Source organism: Zosterops lateralis (genome assembly GCF_965231275.1).
Source record: "Zosterops lateralis genome assembly, chromosome: 20".
Lineage (NCBI taxonomy): Eukaryota > Metazoa > Chordata > Aves > Passeriformes > Zosteropidae > Zosterops > Zosterops lateralis.
The window spans coordinates 10,851,975-10,869,991 of record NC_139780.1 but is presented as its reverse complement, the minus strand read 5'-3'; the positions used below and the strand labels follow the sequence as shown (position 1 = coordinate 10,869,991).

The 18,017-nt window shown below is 60.4% G+C and overlaps 1 protein-coding gene across 1 annotated transcript; it reads right to left on the bottom strand.

The window, feature by feature from the left end:
* Nucleotides 1-3,309: 3,309 nt before the first annotated feature.
* On the bottom strand, nucleotides 3,310-16,513 carry FIBCD1 (fibrinogen C domain containing 1; the record flags this gene model as incomplete). Its single annotated transcript, XM_083875527.1, has 7 exons — nucleotides 3,310-3,571; nucleotides 3,846-4,025; nucleotides 4,209-4,305; nucleotides 9,216-9,352; nucleotides 10,021-10,180; nucleotides 11,084-11,560; nucleotides 16,442-16,513. The coding sequence occupies 7 exons, from the start codon at nucleotides 16,511-16,513 to the stop codon at nucleotides 3,312-3,314; spliced, it is 1,383 nt and encodes a 460-aa protein (XP_083731653.1). The 3' UTR covers nucleotides 3,310-3,311.
* Between the last annotated feature and the right edge of the window lie 1,504 nt (nucleotides 16,514-18,017).

Below are 18,017 nucleotides of genomic sequence, written 5' to 3'. Positions count from 1 at the left end.
ACAGAGAGAGGAGGGTGGGATCCTCGGGGAGGGAGCTGAAGGGGGGGATGGAGGGGAAAGGGGTTGGTAGAGCTGCCACAATGGGAACACAGCAGCACCACTCATTAACGCACCGCCCTCATTTGCTGCCTCATTTGGAGGAGCAGCTGGGAGCTGGCCCTGTGTCCCTCGCAGTTGTCAGGGATGCTCAGGGTCTCCTTATCTGGGGGCCCAAGTGTTTGCTCCTCATCTGGCTGGTGTGTCCTTGTGTGCAGCGGTTGGGGGTCCCACACCTTTGTGGGCACAGGCACCACTGGGGACCCCTGCACCCCCAAACCCACCCAGTGCCTGGCCCCACATGGACATGCCCAAGTGTTCCTACCCTCCCTGGTCAACACACACAGCCACCAGTGTTGGAACATGGTCCCCATGGCACCCTGCTGTTCCCTCCAGGTCTGTCCTGGGCTGTGGCAGTGGAATGGGAAGTGGGCAGTGGGGAGGGACTGGGGGCATCGCTCGGTGCTCTGTCCCTCAGAGCAGGAACCATTGGTCCCCTTGGCACAGACACCTGCCACCCTCCCACTCCAGCCCCAGGGTCACCCCAATGTCCTGCAGGGCCTTGGTTTGGGCTGGAGCCCTGAGAAGCCTCCTCAGCCCCCTGGGAAGCCTCCTTACCCCCCCTCAATGCCTCCTCAGCCCCCTGGGTCTCCCCAGCTCTTGTTTTGCAGAGGGGTTTCAGTGTGGTGGGCAAATCCCCAAGGATGCCATGCCACGAGCCATCTCCCAGCACAGTGAGGAGCTGCAGTGATTCAGTGTCACTCTCTCTGATGTCACCACAGCAGGTCCCTGAGGCCCTGTCCCCATGCTGTGCCCAGCTGTCACACGGTGGGTAACGATGAGATCCTTTTATTAAGGAGTTTAGAAAGTCCACATGTACAGCATTGGACACACTCACACACAACCTAGACTTCACAGCACTGCTACACACCACGGCCTGGCCCAGGGCTTCTCTGGGAAGGTTCATGGCCACATCCCAGACCCATGGTCACCCCTGCCCACCCCCTTCAAGGGAGGTGTCACCACGGATGGGTTTAACCTAATCCGGGGCCATGGAGCAATGCATGAGCTCTTGGGAATAATCCTGGGAAATCCTGCATCTTGGCATGGATTAAATACCTCTCGTGCAAGTCAAAACAAAGTCTCTGGGGGGGTCCTGGGTGACACAGGCAGTTACACAAGGGTGTGCTACCAACAAACCAATGTACAACATTCCCTCCCTGGCACAGCAGAACACCAGGGGAGGGGTCTGGGGAGGAATGAGCCTTCCCATCCAGCACATGGTTCCATGTGCATTCTTGCCCAAAGCATCAGAAAACCCAGCTACAGCTACTCCACTGAAATAACTGATCCAAAAGTAAAGATGGGTGCAGGCAGGACCCTTTCCAGAAAGGTCCAGTGGAATACAGGAAGCTCCTTGGAAGCTGTCAGGGCTCCTGCTGTTGTGCTGAGAAATGCCATTGCTGAGTTTCTCCCTGTTCCCATTGTTCCAGAAAGCCAGTCTGACCAGCTGCTCTGGGCATGGATGGAGTGTGTAGAGCTGAGTGCCCTTCACTCAGAGCTCATCCTCACCCGAGGCCTCTGAAGGATCTCTCTGGCAGAGTAAAAAGCTGTGGTGATCCCAATGCATCATCATTTGTCCATTTCTCTGTCAGGGCAGACAGACAGGGACTCACCTAGTAGGTGAGAGAGCTTGTCCAACACAAGATCCAAGGTGGGGAAGGCTTAAAAAAAAGAAGAATCACAGAGGGAAGTACCAACCTGGTTCAGTTGGGAAGCTGAGCCTTTGTTCTCCCTGTGCTTTAAGCTCCCCTGAAAATGAAGACAGGGGGAGTTTTCCTTCCCTCCTTAGTCCATCCGTCTGTCTGACAGTGTTTCTTGGGGCCAGGGCTCTGCTGTAGCACAGGCAGAAAATGATGTAAAGGGTGGCAGGGTTGTGTCTGTCCCCTCCCCTCCCAGTCCAGAGTCTGCTCACATTTGGTTCTCAGTTTTTTTCTTGGACAAAATCCCCCATTTGAGTCCTTGCAGGGAGCCAGCAGGAGACATCAGTCCCACACACTGTGGCAGCTCCTGCTTGGGCCAGATGGTGCTGCTGCCCCCTTATCAGGGCCCTGCAGATGCTAAGCCCCACTCGGGGCTTCTTTTTTGCAAACCCTTAACGGGATTTGAGGAAATGAAAGGCTTTGGATATCTGCAGGTGCCAAGCCAGTGCCGCAGCTCAGCCGGGGTGGGAATGAATGCGGGTGCCCAGGCCAGCAGTGAGCAGAGGGGGCTCACTGGGAGATGTGGCTGAGCTGCCCAAAGGGTTTGGGGAAAGGTCACAGATTTTGGATAGCCAAAGTCCCGTGTGAATCCGAGTGGGTCTGGCTGGGAGGGAGGAGCTGTGAAATGCAGGCAGAGCTGTGCTGGGAAGTGAACCTTCCTCGCCTCCTCCTCTTCCTTGTTGTGCTCCCTATTTCCCCAGCCCTGCCAAAACAGCTCCGTGCTTGGTTCTGGGTGCGCGTCCTTGCAGCACTGTTCTGGCTCACTTTGGGATGTCCTAACCTGCTGGGTAGCTCCAGGAGTCAGGACAGGGACAACAGGGACTAAGGAGCTGGTGTTTGTCCCTCCCCAGCTGCATTGCTCTATCAGGAGCAGAGGAGAGTGTTCTGCAGTCCGGAGAAGGAATTGCTGACACGGTCAGGCTGACCTAGCTGAGCCCTCCCCATCACCAGTAGCACCATGGGGGGAGCTGGAGCTGTGGAGCAGCAGCCTCATCCCAGACCTGGGGATTTGGGGGATCTGGGGTTCTCCATGGCAAGTGTCACCAGTCCCTTGCCAGCTTGGCAAGTCCACTGCTAGGTGCCAGTGCCCAGAGCAGAGGTGACCAGAGGTGCTCAGCCTGGCCGGGCTGCTCCATCCCTCCCACCCTCCCTCCTTCCTTCCCTCCAGGCAGCCCCTTTTCCCTCCTTGTGAGACCCTGCTGGCTACCTCTGCTCAAATATCTGCATGCTCTTTGCCCCAGCCATGAGCACAGGCTGTGGGTCACACTCTGGCCAGGACGTGTTCTGGCTGCAGGGGAGCCGCGGCAGTGGGAAGCAAAGGTCTGGCAAGGTCTGTGAGTGCCCAGGAGCCAAAGTCACCCTCACTGGCAGCCGGTGCTCCCCAGGGGCCCCTCAGAGGTGGGCAAGCCCTCAGAGAGGATGGGGAGGATGGCAGCTGAGGGAATGGGTCTGCAGGGTGGTGGGGAGGGGCAGGGGACTGGGCACGGTGTGGGGTGGGGCTCATGCCATCAGCTAATTCTCCTCCCGGACGGGACGGATCTTCATCTCGGTGAACTTGAGGGAATACTGCCAGCCGGTCCAGGAGGACCACTCGATGCCGTCGGCGTAGGAGCTGTGGTGGCCCCGGAGATACTGCCCGTTGAGGTTGGAGGTGTGGCAGTTGCGGTACCACCAGGCGCCATGGTAGAAGGCGGCGCAGTTGTTCTCCGAGTGGTCGTTGTCCAGGTCCTTGGTGGTGAACTTCATCCCGTTGTGCTTCAGGAAGGAGTCACCTGTCTCAGGGGAAAGGAGTCTTGGTGGGCACTTCTTGCCCTTGGGCCAAGTCCTTGCCCCGTGGGGCTCCCCTGGGCACCCCAGTGAGGCTCCTACAATGGGGCTCCTCCAGCAGATGCCCAACCTCACCCCTTCCTCCAGCTCCTTGAGGCCTCAGGGATGCAGCTGGTGCTGCTGCTAGAGGACACTGGAACAGCCCAGCAAGGGAGTCTGGTGGCTTGGGCTCCCCCTGCCCATGGGCCCAGGTGTGTCCCCCGCATCCTGCTGCCCTACCTGCTGTCCCTGAGTAGTCAGCGATGGTGATGGGGTACCCATCCTCCTCGGGGTCCACAGAGAACAGCCCCACCCCAAAGCTGCCGTAGTGGGCGAAGGCGGTGCCGTTGTCAAAGTCCTCCAGGTCGATGCGGAGCTCGTAGCTGCCCTGCACCGTCAGCAGGTGGATCCTCTTCAGCCCTGAGGGAAAGGGGTGAGTGTGAGGATGGGGTGTTCAGGGGTCCAGCCCCTCCCTGCCTGCCCAGCCCATCACTCCCAGGACTTGGGTGCTGTCTCAGTGTCTCCTCCACCGCAAAGGAAATCCCACACCGCCCCAGGGGAGTGCAGGCTTTCTCAGCCTGCCCAGGATGGAACCCCACACACCTAACCAGTGCTCCCCTGTCAGCTTCCCAAAGCCGTCCCGGTAAGCTTCCCAGCCACGGAAAAAGTTCACGGAGCCGTCCTCCCGCCGCTGAAACACCTAAGGAGACATAAAGGGCATCAGTTATGGGGCTGCTCCCAGCCTGCGTGCCCCAGGCAGCCCCTCTGCTCCCCACCTCTCCCTGCCACTGCCTAATTAGACATCGGCACGAATTAAACCCTGTCGGCTCAGGGATGACACAGGGATGCTGAGGGGAGGTCCTCGGGGAAATGCTGGATCATCGCCTGCCGGCTCCTAGGGGTGGGTAAGTCCGTTCAGATAAAACCCTTCACAGGATCGTCTGCCTGGAAATGTGAGCAGAGCTGAAACCTGAAGCTCCTTGGGAAGTGGTCGGGTGTCCCTGGAACAGTGGACACCCTGCAGCTGCCTCCAAACAGCCGGGCTCTGCTGCTGCACATGGAGCAGAGACATGGATGGCATGACCCGAGCTCTGTCCTGCAGCACGGGCTGCCCAGGTCACTGTCAGCTCTCCTGCCAACAATGGGTGCTCAGAACTGCGTAAAAACTCAGCTGCTGGTTTCTTCCTCCTGGATCTCCTTGCTCTCCTGGGCAACCACCCCATCATAGAGTGTCATCTCTGTGAGAGACTCATTAGACTCCCAGAGAAATTAACTGTGGGGCACTGACTGCCCTGAGTCCTGCAGAGCCCCTAGATCCCAGCCAGATCCCAGGGCTCAATGCAGCTTTTTTACTTGGAGCCTTTCCCTTTTCCTCTCCCATCTGCTCATCGGTGCATGTGCCCTGTGTGTGTTCATCCCCTTTTATCCATAGTTTTGAGTTTGATTTATTGACAGCGATCCAGAAAATGCTGCTTCATGCCTGACAATTTGAACTTAATTAAGCCTCTAGCCCTGGATTAATTGCATTAAAGTTGGCTGAGCAAACCTGCCCCACTCCCACTGAGCTCCATGCTCCCAAGACCGTGATGGGGACAGCTGGGGCACTTGGTAATTTAGGCAGAACCCTCCCAGGCTCTGGCAGCCCAGGGGCCAGTGGACCCCATCTTCAGAGCTGGGCTGGGTTGCTGAGCTGAGCTTCCAGCATCCCAGGATTGAGGAATGTGGATAAGCCTTGAAGTCAGCTGGGAAGCCACCATGCTTTGCTCCCCTTGGCTGCTTCTGCCCACCTGCACAGAGTTTCATCCTGACATGTGCAGCAGAACCATCTTGTGAACCTCTCCCTGGTTTGCCTTTCCCCAGACGGGCATTTTTGGGGCTGTGTGTGCTGGCTAAGGCTCCAGCACACTCCTGGGCATGGCACAGCTCTGATCCTGCTGTACTTACCTTCTAGAATTAGAGCCTTAATTTTTATCCCCGCGTTGAGCACTTGAGAAGCTGTGGTTAAGCCCATTTAAAGGGGCTTTCTTCAGGCTTGCTGGGAAAGGGGGACAGTGTGGCTGGACAGGGGCCTGAAGCTGATTTTCCCCAGCCAACATGGGCTCCATCACTGGTGCCCAGGGAAGGCAGCGGATAGAGCACCAGGGCTCCCTCTTAATCGGCTTTGACCCACGGCTGTAAATAGGCCAATTGCCTGAGTGGTGCCCAGGGGAGCATGTGGGACAGGGCTCCACTGCCTGAGCCTTGACACAGCCCAGGAATCACCCCAGGGGAAGCCTTCAATGCCCCACTGCCTACCAGGCTCAGCCCCAAGGGGCTGGAAACCAGGTTGGTTGCTGGTGAGTGCTAGAGGTCCTGTGTCCTCCTGAGTCTCTTGCTCCATCCTCATCATCTCTCATGCGCAGTCCCTTCTGTGCCTCTTTTGTGCACCCACCACATGCAGGCAGGGCTGTGGGAGCCTCCTGATCCCCCTCTGTGAGTGCTGGCTGCACCAGTGACCTGCAGGCTCATCGTGCTCCCAGCCCTGCCTCGCTGCTCTTTTCCTCCTCATCAAATATGCATCACCCCCTCTTAAGCAAAAAGGATTTCCCTCCCTTCTTTAAAGGCAAGGCTGAAATATTTATCTCCCTCATTCTCTGCCTCCCCTAGTTGCCCTTGTGGGGCAGGGACAGGCTCCTGGCAAAGCCACAAACCCAGAAAAATGGGTTAAAAGCAGAGAAAAGTGGGAGCACCAACCTGTGCCTGCCATGGCACTGGCAGCTTCCTCTCCCTCAGCTCCACCAAACTCCTGGTGGGCTTGAAATTCCCCGGTCTGGGGACATGCTCAGCCAACACTTCTCCACCGAAACTGGTCCAGTTTTGGCAGCCATGGCACAGACCCCTCAGCCCTGTTCCCAAGGTGTCCTCTGAGCCCTGTCACAGCCATCTTTGGGCTCAGCCAGGGTGAAAACTGAGCAGTGCAGAGCCAGTCTCCAGGAAGTGCCAATCCTATGGGACAGACTTTGAACACCATGGCAGCACTGCCCATCCCAGGAACTGCTCCTGCCTGGCTCTGCCAGCAGAATTGAATCGTCCCCATTTGTGCTGGCACATAAACCACAAACCACATGGGAACCAGCCCGTGTTTCTCCAGGCTTCTCTCACCCTCTGCCTGTGGTTCACCGCAGCCCAGTGTCAATGCACCAGTGTCTGCTCAGCCCCCAGTCCTCTCCAGGTCCCCTCCAGTGGGGGATGGCCAGGCTGGTGAAGCTGTCCCCACCAGTCCCTTACAGCAGGTAAGCTGGAAGCTGTCACTTATTGTTACCACAGCCCTCGTCCTGCTGGCACAGCCTTTTCTCCTGCATTCTTTGGCTTTTCCACCATTTCCCAATAAATGCTGTGCATGGAAATGATGCTGAGGCACACAAAGCACTGTTGCTTATGGAAATGAGATGTTGACCCCAGGGGATTTTGCCCCAGACAAGAATGGAGGCTCAGGGGCACTGGCAGGAGCGTGGGGCATTTTCAGATATTCTGAAGACAACATCATATGAAAAGGCAACTTTTTGAGCCCTCCTGGGATGCTGAGCCTCCCTTGACCTCTATCACCCCATTATTACTTTAAGAAAGTGCCAGAGGGAAGTGTCAAGGGGGGAGCTGGGGTGGGCAGTCACAGGACAGTCACTGCAGTCACAGTCACTGCTGGGCACAGGATATGGATGCTCCCATCAGCACTGGTGGGCACTGACCCAGATCCACAAACAAACGTGGCCCTGCTTCTGATGGGCAGGACCGAGGGGGGACAAAGCAGCCGTGCCTTGCTCAGCCTTCCTGAGGATGGGGACAGGGAGCAAGCAGGACCCTGTCTCTGGATCATGCTATGGGGACAGTGAGGTCCTGAGCCATTCCCCCTGCCCCGGTCCCCATGGCCTCTGAGCTGTCCAGGCAGGCTAAAGCTGAGCTCAGCAGCTCCCGAGTCAAAATTGATTCAGCTGCTGCCATCGCTTCCACCCACCCACATGCAAATAAGCCCAAATGTCAGGAGTAATCGCTCTGGGGAGGAGGAAAGAAGGGAAGGGAAGGGAAGGGAAGGGAAGGGAAGGGAAGGGAAGGGAAGGGAAGGGAAGGGAAGGGAAGGGAAGGGAAGGGAAGGGAAGGGAAGGGAAGGGAAGGGAAGGGAAGGGAAATTTCCCAGGCTCTACACTATGGTACCCAGCTGTACCATGGCTTAACCTGGAGCCTGGATCAGCCAGTGCCCCACACCCCCAGCCCCTGGGAAATGGCCGAGACAATCCTGGCACCCAAGGGACTGGAGGCGCGTTTGAGATTCTCTATTGCACAGCAGCCCCAAGAAACAGGAGCCTGGGGTGTGCACCCTCAGCACAGCTCTGGCTGCCTCTGGACCTCTGGGATCCAGCACCTGGTTTGGCTCCTGGCCCCATCAAGGCAGGGCAGAGCCGAGGTGTCTGTGCCACTCCACTCCCAGACCCTCCCGGTGCTGCCGGGCTTAGAATCACTCTCTGTGCCCCCTCCCCAGCCCAGCCCGAGCCCTCCCGCCTGCAGCAGCTTTAAATAAGCCTCTGAGTGTTTCGCTAATCACCTTGGGCTGCTCTTCAGGCTTGGCTGGGGCTGGTGGAGGCTGTGCAGACTGTGCACAGGGTTTGCAAGGACCCTCCGCATCCTGAGGAGCCAGAAGAGTCCCCTCTCCCTTCTGTAAGGGGAGCTGAGGTGCTCAGGATGTGCTGTGCCTCAGTTTCCCCACTGGAGCTGCTGGTACCACCCACACACCACAGGTTCCTCCTGCCCAGGGTGGTCGAAGGCTCATCAGCCCCTGAGGGCAGGGGGGCTAAGCTCCCTCCTGGCCCTGATCAAAGCTGCTTAGGGGAATCAGATCGTGGGGATTTGTTTCCTAGAGCACCCAGCTGGAGGGGTGCTGGCCAGCTCAGCTCACCCAGGGTGTCCTCCCTCCACCTCCTGGGACCCCCTCTCTGTCCTACTGGCACACCAAGAGTGGCCTCCAGGATAGGGGGAGCTGCTGGCACCCGAGGGTCCCTGGGGCAATGGGGGGCTGCAGGCTGGGGGCTGGCAGGGCCGTGTCCCCCCATCCCCCTGCTCCCTGCCCCCATCACTGTGAGCACGGGGCCATCGTAGCTGCCGTGGCAAAGTGAATTGGACAGGGAGTGAATCAGCACAGCATCCGAGCTGCCCCAGGCTCCCCGGCCCCAGATGAGGCTATATGTGCTGGGTTTGGGGTCTGCCCTGAGCCCCAGCACTGCCCCACTGGGTGCAGGAGGTAAAGCACAGCCCCATGGAACAGCCACAGCCACACTGTGCCCCAACCATATGATGAGAAGGACCAATTCCAGTGGTGGCATCCAACTCCCTGCCTGAAACCCCTCTCCAGCTCCAGCCAAGCTCCCCAGTCCAGGGCAGGCACTGGGCTCCAGCTCAGGGGTCTGACTGGCACCACTGGGAAGCTCTGGGTGCACAGCCAAGCCCCCTTGACATTTATTGCCCATCCTGATGACACATCTAAGTGTCCAAAGTGACATCTCCCACCCCCAGCCCTCGGCACGGGGCCAGCCCTGGCCAGAGGTGGAATCACCCAGTGTCCCCAGCGTGGTGGCAGCTCACCGTCCAGCCTCCCCCGTCCGTGGTCATGTCACAGTAGACCTGGAAGCCGTCAGGGTAGTGTGTAGGGAAGATGGAGTAAATCCCATCTTCTTGCTGTCCACTTGCATAGATGTCAAAGCAGTCTCGGGGCCGGGAGCCTGCAGGGTGGCATTGGGATGGGGTGGGACGAAGGGAAAACTGGTTAATTAATAAACTAATTTAATGTCTTGCTATTTATTCCAGGCTCCAAACTTTGCTTCCAGCTCTAGTTGCCAACTTGGTGCTGCTTTGCTCTTTCCCTCCCTTCTCCTCCAATGCTCAGGGTGAGCAGTGCCAAAGGGGATGCCACCACCATGGGGACTCCCCAGCAGCTGGTAGGAACTGACCTCTTGTCCCTGTGTGATGGCAAGGACAAGCTGGAGCCCAGATGGGGACACGGGAGGCTGTGGGCACATGCTCCCAGCTCCAGGACAGACTTACTCAGCTGCATCTCAACCCAGCACTGAGGAATGTGACTGTTTGTGCCGAGCCTGTGCAGGGCCACCCTCTGCACCCGATGGAGGTGAATGCTCTGCCCATATCCCTGCTATACTCTGTGGGGAGCAGACGGGTTTACAGGGGTGTGAAGGGGCTTTGGGGCTGGTTTATGGATGGTAAGAATTCCCCCTTCTAGGACACACCTTTCCACCTCCCTCCTTCTCCACCTCCTTTCCAGACCGTGCACTGTATTAAATCTGGTTTGCCCCACCCTGAGTGGTTTTCTCCCTGCCACGATCAGCCTCAGGCACATCCCTCTCCCCAGGGACTGCCAGGGATGCAGGCTCACCGTTGGAGCAGCCCCGGGGCCGCGCTCCCCTGGCCGGGGCTCGCTGCAGGTCAGCCTTGAGGCGGGGCCGGGCCCCGCCGCGCTCCTTCTGCAGCGTGTCCAGGACGTCACTGACAGAGCTCACCAGCCGAGCCATGTTGGTCTGGCTCTCCGAGAGCAGCTGTGGGTGCAGGACACACGGGGGGACACGGAATTGTGGTTAAATTGTTAAATCCCTTCCCCATCCCAGCCCCTTGACCACTCTACCTGCTCCCACTGCTCAGCAATGCCAGGGTATGGGCGGGTGGGGACATAAATCCACAGCAGATCCCATAAAACATCTCTGTTGCTTTTTGGCAGGGGTCAGGGTCCAGATAAGCACCTCTTGCCACCAGAGAGCAGAAATCCCCAAACCTGGGTGCGTTGGTGCTGCCACCCCATGGGATAAAGGGCACCTCTGGGCAGAGCACGGGATGACGGAGGCGGCAGGAATAGCCGTGTCCTGAGGCAGCCGCCAGCTCTTCATCGTTCCCCGAGGTGACCCAGGCTGGGGCAGTGACACAGGGTGGCCGTGGCAGAGCAGCAGGATGGGGAGAAAAGTGAAGCAGCAAGAAACAAGCAGCTCTGGGCAGGGGAAGTTGAGTACCAGGAGGGTCAGGCATGGAGCATCCAGCCATGCCCTGGATCTTGCTATGACACCTGGTAGATCCCTGGAATACTCAGGTAAGCATTTCAACACAGCTTATTGGCTGGGAAATTTTGGGGACTGTAAAAAGGGGGAGGCTGATTGCTGCATGAACTGCCCGTGAGAAGGCTCAGTGTTGTGCTTGGCTCTGACTGGAGCTCCTAAACTGGAGCTGGGACACCCACAATATGGGAGGCTGCACACCTGCCTCTCTGGCACTGGGGCAGTTTGATAGGGAGACACTTCCCAACTTCCAATTCCGAAGCACTTGCCTTCAACCTCAGCTCCTTCTCCTGGTAGCTGTGGTCATGAGCTGCAAGCAGCCATGCCCCTAGGGACATTGGGACAGCGAGTTCCATCCCCAGGGAGTCCTGCCTGGCCCTGCCAGCCCCGGCTCACCTGGATGAGCCTGCCCTGCTCTCCCTGCAGGGCGCTGAGCTCCTGCCCCATGGCGCTGTGCTCCTTCTTGAGGCCATCACAGTCGGCGCGCAGCTGCACGGCGTGGGTCAGCAGCTTGGCCACCTCATCTGCAACTGTGACCAGCAGGGCCTTCTGCTGGCTCTTGGTGGCCTTGGCCTCGGCGTCGTGGTCGGTGATGGTGCGCAGCAGCGAGGTCTGCAGCCCCTCCACGCGGCCCAGGGCCCCAGCGGCACTGGGGCAGTTGGGGTCAATGAAGATGTTGATGCGGGAGCTGTCGGCTTTCTCGATGGTCACCAGCGCGTTGGCCTCCTCGGGGTTGGTGCTGATGACTGGGGGAGACTCGGTGACGGGCGTGTGGTAGTGGTTCATGAAGAGGATGGCCCCCGTGACTGTCACCGCCAGGAGGACGGCCACTGAGAGCAGGACGGTGCACAGGATGTACCCACAGCTCATCCTCTGCAGGCAGAGGCACAGACACACTGTCAGTGCCCCCCTGGACAGCCCCATCCTGCGCCCCTTTGTCCCAGAGGTAGGCTCAAACCTACATGGGCTTTGGGGGTTTGGCAATGACATTGGCCACGGTGGTGGGTGGTGGCAGTGGAGGGAGGGTGGGGACCCCAGGGAGCCCCGTGGTTGTGCCAGAGACATGGAGGCCATGGGCAAACAGTGAGTGAGCAGAGCAGCTGAACCCGCCTGGGAGCAGGGTATGAAATAATAACGAGAGCGAAGGCACGGCAGCCGCCGGCTCCTGCTGGCATCTTTTATTTACGGTGGTGATCCTCGGCTGGAGCAGCCCTGGCTCCCTGGGAGATGCCTGTGGGGCTCCCCGCTGCACAAATATGGGGAGAAAAAGGGAAAACACCTCGTGTCCCTCACAGCAGGGACCTCAGGGAGGGCAACAAGGGGAGCTGTGGGTCGGTGCTGAGGTCACATTGCGCTGAGTATTGTGGGGACCTGCTCTGCACAGGGCATCTCCCAGCTATGCCAGGCAATATCTCCATCCCCCCTGTCACCTTGCCTGCGGGAGGAGGCAGAGCTGCTCCCAAAGCCTCTGGATCAGTCCCAGAGGCTCCCAGCAAGAGAGAGTTGCTGTGGGAAAGGTCTCTGACCCACCCCATCCCCTCTGGCAGCTCTGCTGCTCTTCAGACCCATCGGCTCAGCCCATGGCACCTGCTCCATGCCCACTAAGAGCCTTTTCTCCCTGCAAAGCCTGGAGTGCCAGCATAGTCAGTGCAGAGCAAGTGAGCTGCCACCCGATCCCATCAGCTCCCGGTCGTGCTCCACCTGCCCTCCTCGTTACACCTGCAGGAAAGAGGCTGTGATTTTCCCCTGACCCTGGCCGCGGCTGTCACAAGGAATTGCAGGGCTGGCAGCAAACTGCAGATTCAGAGAGACAAAGACTACTTTCCCCAGAAACGAGGGGAAAATTGCTGCATCTGCAAAGATTTCCTAGGCCCTGTCCCCTCCTGTGCACATCTATCTGGAGTGACACCTTCCTTCAAGCACCCTTCATTTCATTCCCGCTCACGCAACCATTTGCATTAAGGTGACCCCAGCTGCAGCGAGGCTGGCCGGGGGACCAAGGATGCCCCATCAGCCCCAGGGAATGCTCTGAGTCTCTCCCCCTCCCCATGGAGTGAGGCTGCAGATGCAAACAGCACTGGACTGAATGGGAAGCCACCTGCAGGGACCTGTGTGAGGAGACGGCCCCAGGCTCAGGCCCTCAGTGCACGTTAAAAGGAGATGTCAAAGGCAATAAGGGAAACTCTGGGCAAGCAGGGGGTTGAGGAGTTTGTCTGGTGTGTGTAGACACTGAGCCCTGGCTTGGGGGCACAGGGGACACCCAGGAGCAGCAGGATGGTGACAGACAGAGGTGGGAGACGCCCATTGCTCAGATTCTTATGTGGGTACCCAGGACCTGTGCTCAGCTGGGCCCCTCAGCACCCTGCAAGCACAGAAGCGGCAGGAGGGGTGGCTGCTGACCAAAGGCCAGGTTTGGGATCTACAGGATGAGCAGGGACTCTGTCCCTGTAGTTGTCCTGGCTGTGACAGCACCCTCATCTCCAGGACTTTGTGCCCTTCTATCCTGCTGCTGCTGCTCCTCACAATGCTGACATGCCCAGCTCGAGGGGCACATGGAGGAGCTTTAAAGGCCCAGGGTGCCCTCTGAGCATTAAGAGCTCCCAGAACAGAGCCATGAATGGATGGTGCTCCCCTTCCCACGGCCACACAAATCCCAACTGGGCTGTAACACTCCAAAATCTCGCGGCTCTACCTGGCTGTACCACCACATTGGGAGCTATATCCAGCTGTTTTCCAGCTTTCAAGCCCCAAAATCACTGCCCTCCCACCAGCAATGGGAATGGGGGCCAATCCCCTTCCAAAATTATCCCCTTTGCTTGTGACTGCAAGATCCTGAGTGGTGGCAGCTTCATGAGTCCCACGGCATTTTGCTGGCAGGTTGTGTTACCTGGCAACCTGCAGTGGGGAGAGGAGGGAAACTCAGCCAGTGGCACCAACTGCACTCCAAATTGGGTTGGGGGTCCCCTTAAGCCCATCCAGCAAAGCAACACTGCAGCAGCATGCCCAGCTGCTGGCATGGCACCCTGCAGACACCCCCTGCAACACACTCCTGCCTCACCATGACCACGGCTCTCATGATCCCTGGGGCTCCTGCTGTCTGTTCCATGCCCTCAAGCTCATGGAATTCTTGTCAAGACTTTTGGACAGCTGTAGGACATTCCCCTACCCTGGTTATTGATGTTCCCCTGGGACATCCATTGGGCTGGAGGTCCCAGTGTATTCAAATCACTCCTTCCTAAGGAGAGCAGAAGTTGTGAGACTGAGTCGTGCTTGAGATGAGCAGATCTTCAGTTGCAAACCTGCTCTGGTGCCTGGAAGGGAGCCCCAGGCAGGACCTGTGGGATGGTTTTGTCCCTGGTGCAAAGCTGAGTCGGGCTCTCCATGCCCTGAACTGGCACAGGTACTAGGTCTACACTTGGTCACCCATGGGGCCAGGTCCTTGGTGACCCAGCCACACTTTTTTGGACCCCATCAGGCCCCTCAAAGCATCCCCCAGCCCACTCAGTCAGCCAGACTGGCTGTGCTGGGGATGGAGACAAGCAGCTCCAGCCTGGGGGAAGGGAAGGACACAAGGTGCCTTGTCCTCAGGGCACCCAGAAGTGGCCAGACCCTGGAGAGCATGGATGGAGACTGGTGCAGAAGAGGCTGAGCTCTGCCCTGGGAGATGCTCTAAGATGAGGAGTCCCCTTTGCTCCTGCCAAAATCCCTGCTCCTCTCCAGCTCACCAGACAAGCACTGCTGTGGGACAGCAGGAGGGGTCCAGCAGCCTGGCTGCTCTGCCTCTGGGCTGTGCCCTCAGCCAGGTATAAACCAAACCTGTGTTCTGCTTCCGAAGCAAGTGGACACTGTGGTTTGCATTGTCCAGGCTCAGCTGCTGGTGCAAACTTTAGTCCAGGTGCCCCCACCTTCCTGCCGGGGTCCACCCAGCGCTGAAGGTGCCCCAGGGCAGCAAGGGTCAGTCTCCTACCCCGAACCCATCGCTCATTCGGAGCTGCCTGAGCAGCTCAGTTCGCATCCTTGCTCTGCTCCACCGCTCCGTCCCTCTCCACCCTCCCTGCCCAACCCTCCCTGCTGCTCCCTGGCTCGGGGCTGCAGCCCCGGTCCCCTCGCCCCGGGCCGGGGCTGTGTCCCCGCCGCCCCCCGCGCCGCGCTCCGCCGGCTCCCCGCGGGCACGAAGCAGGTGAACTGAATCCCGCTCCCGTTTTCCTGCTCTCCCCCGTCACCCAGAGCCTGCCTGCCACCGCTCCCACGGCACGCCACACTCTGCGGATCGGGGAGAGGAAAGGAGAGAGGACGGGGAGGATGGCGAGCGCACCGGAGCCGGCTCTGTGGGTGAGCACAGGCGGGCTGGGATGGGATTCCTCCGGAGCTTGCGGGAGCCGGGATCGCAGCACCGGCTGCGCGGCAAACTCTGTGCATCCTTTGAAACCCACCGTGAACACATCCAGCTGGGTTGTCCAGCCCCCCACGGATGGTGGGGATGGATCCGCCGTGCCCGGCTCGCCCTCGGGACCGCGGAGGGCACAAAGCCGGGGGGTGGCAGCTACAGACGGATGGCACGGCTCGAATCCCTGCGTGCAGGGGCTGCGCACAGGGAGGGAGCTCTGCCAGGGAGGGGAGGGCAGGCTGGTTTCTCTCTCGGGGGGTCAGAGGTCTCCGGGGTGCGCAGCCCCTCTCCAGTGAGGCGCGGAGGCTGCTCGGCACGGAGGGGCTGAGCGGGGAGAAGGGGAAAGGTGCGCAGAAGGGACAAGTCGGGCAGAACCCCTTCTCTTGCCTTACTGCGGGTGTCAGGGGACCGGGAAGTGGCGGACCCGGGGTCGAGAATGTCTCACGGCTGCTCCCCCTGTCCTTGCCCAGCTCCTGGGTGCCGAGGAAGGGCAGCATTGCCAGCTCTTGGCTCCTTCCCTTCACTCACAGGCTCGCCGGAGATTCGCTGTCCTCCAGCTTTTGCCAGACACGTTTGCCCATACTCCGCACTCCTTCTTCCCACCCTGCCTGCACTCAGCGTGCATTCATGCCTGTGCCTATCCCTAGAAGTCTCCAGGGCCAGGCTGGATGGGGATTTGAGCAACCTGGTCTAACGGAAGGCGTCCCTGCCCGCGGCAGGAGGGTTGGAACTGGCTAATCTTTACTGCCCCTTCCCAGCCGAACCATCCTGGGCTCCTCGGGCCTGCTCGGCCGTGCCGAGTGGCTGGCGGGCGGCCACGGCGGGCTGGCGGAGCTGGCACACGTGTAGCGGGATGTGCAAACAGGCTCCGGCACGTGCTGGATCCCCCGCGTGTCACCGCAGGCTCTGCCGCCGCTCCACCGCACCGCACCCGCCGCAACGCCGGCCTCCCCCCCAAAACCGGCGGCGCTCCTGGAGGTTAAGAGCGGGTCAGGAGTCCCCGAAGCGGGAGGGATGACTCTGGCTGCAGCGCGGAGCTGAGATGCCAAATCCCTTTTAAAGGGTTATTTAAGCAGTTTAGAGCGTGTAGCGGTTCGGCAGAGGCGTGTGGCAGCCCCGGAACATCGCCCGCTGCCTGGCCGGGGCAGCCCCGGGGCTGGGTGGGAACCCTGGCTGCAGGTTAATAAACATTGATTTGGGGGGGTGAGGAGGCGCAGCCCGAGGGGCTTCGCACGGGGGGGACTGGGGGGCAGCTCTCCACGCTGGGGTGCGCCGGGAGAAAAGCTCGCTGGGGACACTGGGGGGGTCGCTGGGACTCCCGGGCTGGCTGACCCCCCCCCTGCCCCCCGCCGCCCCCCGCCCCGTACCTGTGATTTCTCTTGCTGCCCATCCTCAAGTTGCGAGGCTCCTCCCACGGTTTTCCAACGCTCGTTCCCCATCGCGCCGCCAACTTCCAGCCCAAGTAAGTGCCCGGACCCCCCAAAGCCCCCCCAAACCTCCTCTCCGGCGGCGCAGCCCCTGGCCCGCCCGCGCTGCCCGGCTGGCCGCGGCGGAGGACGGGCGGCGGCGGCGGCGGCGGAGGAGGAGGAGGAGGAGGAGGAGGAGGGAGGGAGGAAGAGGAGAGAGGGAGGACACGGGCACGGACACGGGGGTGGATCTTCCCTCCCCGCCCGCCCCGATCCCCCCCGGGGCTCCCCCGGCCCCGCTCCGGGCACCCCGCCCGGTGATGCCCTGGGGGATCTCCCCGCCCCCCCCAGCACCTCCCGCCGCCCCCCGGCCGCCCCAGTCATTCCGAACCCGAACCCGAACCCCCCGCTCCAGCGCCGGGCTCCGCAGCTGCCCAGATGTGGCAGCGCAGCTGGAGGAGAGGCAGCAGGTAAGGCGGGGGCCGGTACCAGCGGGATCGGGGGTGCTGCAGGGCACCGGGGAGGAGAGCGGGGGATGCCTCCGGAACCCGCTCAGCCCCTTCCCAAAGATACGCCCCTACATCCTCCAGTGGAACACCCCGAGCTGGTGGGGCTCAGTCCCATCGGTGGGCAGGGATGGGCAGGGGGCTGGGCGGGGGGACGGAGAAGGTGGCACTGGCATCGCCACCCCCCCAAACCTTTGTGCCCAAGGGTAGCCAAAGTGCTGGGAGCTCTCTGAGCAAATCCCTGTGGAAAGCTGGTGCTGGCGGGGCGAGGCGGCAGCCGCCCCACCCCCTCCAGGGTCACAGCGATGCCCAAACCCCAGCGCTCCCAGCCCAAAGCCGTGGTGGTGCCGGCCCTGCGTGCCAGGGCTCCCTCCCGGCCTGATGTGCCGCCGCTCCCGTGTGGATGTGGTTTTCCTTCCCACAGCTTTGCCGCACCTCCCGTAAATCTTTTATTTGCCACTTGTCTGACCTGCGGGCAGGAGCGTTGCTGAGAGGTTCAGAGCATCGTGAGAGCAGCGATGGCTCAGCGCTGCTTCAGTCCGGCTGGGGGGAGGCTGAGTTCTCTCTCCAGGCTGAGAATCCCCTGGGAAACCTCCTGGGCAGCCCTGCAGCCCCTTGTCCTGCAGCATGAGGCTGTCCCCTGGGCAGGTGGCACGGCGGTTCCTCCAACCCCCCCTGGGTGTCTGTCCCTGGAGCTCAGCCTCAGTCGGGACCTCCCAGCAGCTCCATGTGGCTTGACTGGGGGGGGGGCTGCCCCCTCTGGGGACAGGTGTGGCACAGGGGTGCCACAGGTTGGATGTGGGGGGACAAGGGGTTCAAGCAGCTTCTCTCCAGGGCACACACCCTAGTTTGGGAAGGGCTGGATGCGTGCTGGGCTGGCAAATATTCCCAAAGAGCTCTCTGGGGCGGGGAGGGGAGCACAGGCGTTGCCTCAAGCCGTGGGGTACCCGTGTGTGTGTGGTGTGTCTGTGGGGTGTGTGCATTGTCTCCCGGCCAGGTGCAAATCCTGCCTTTGGCTCCAGGGGTGTTCT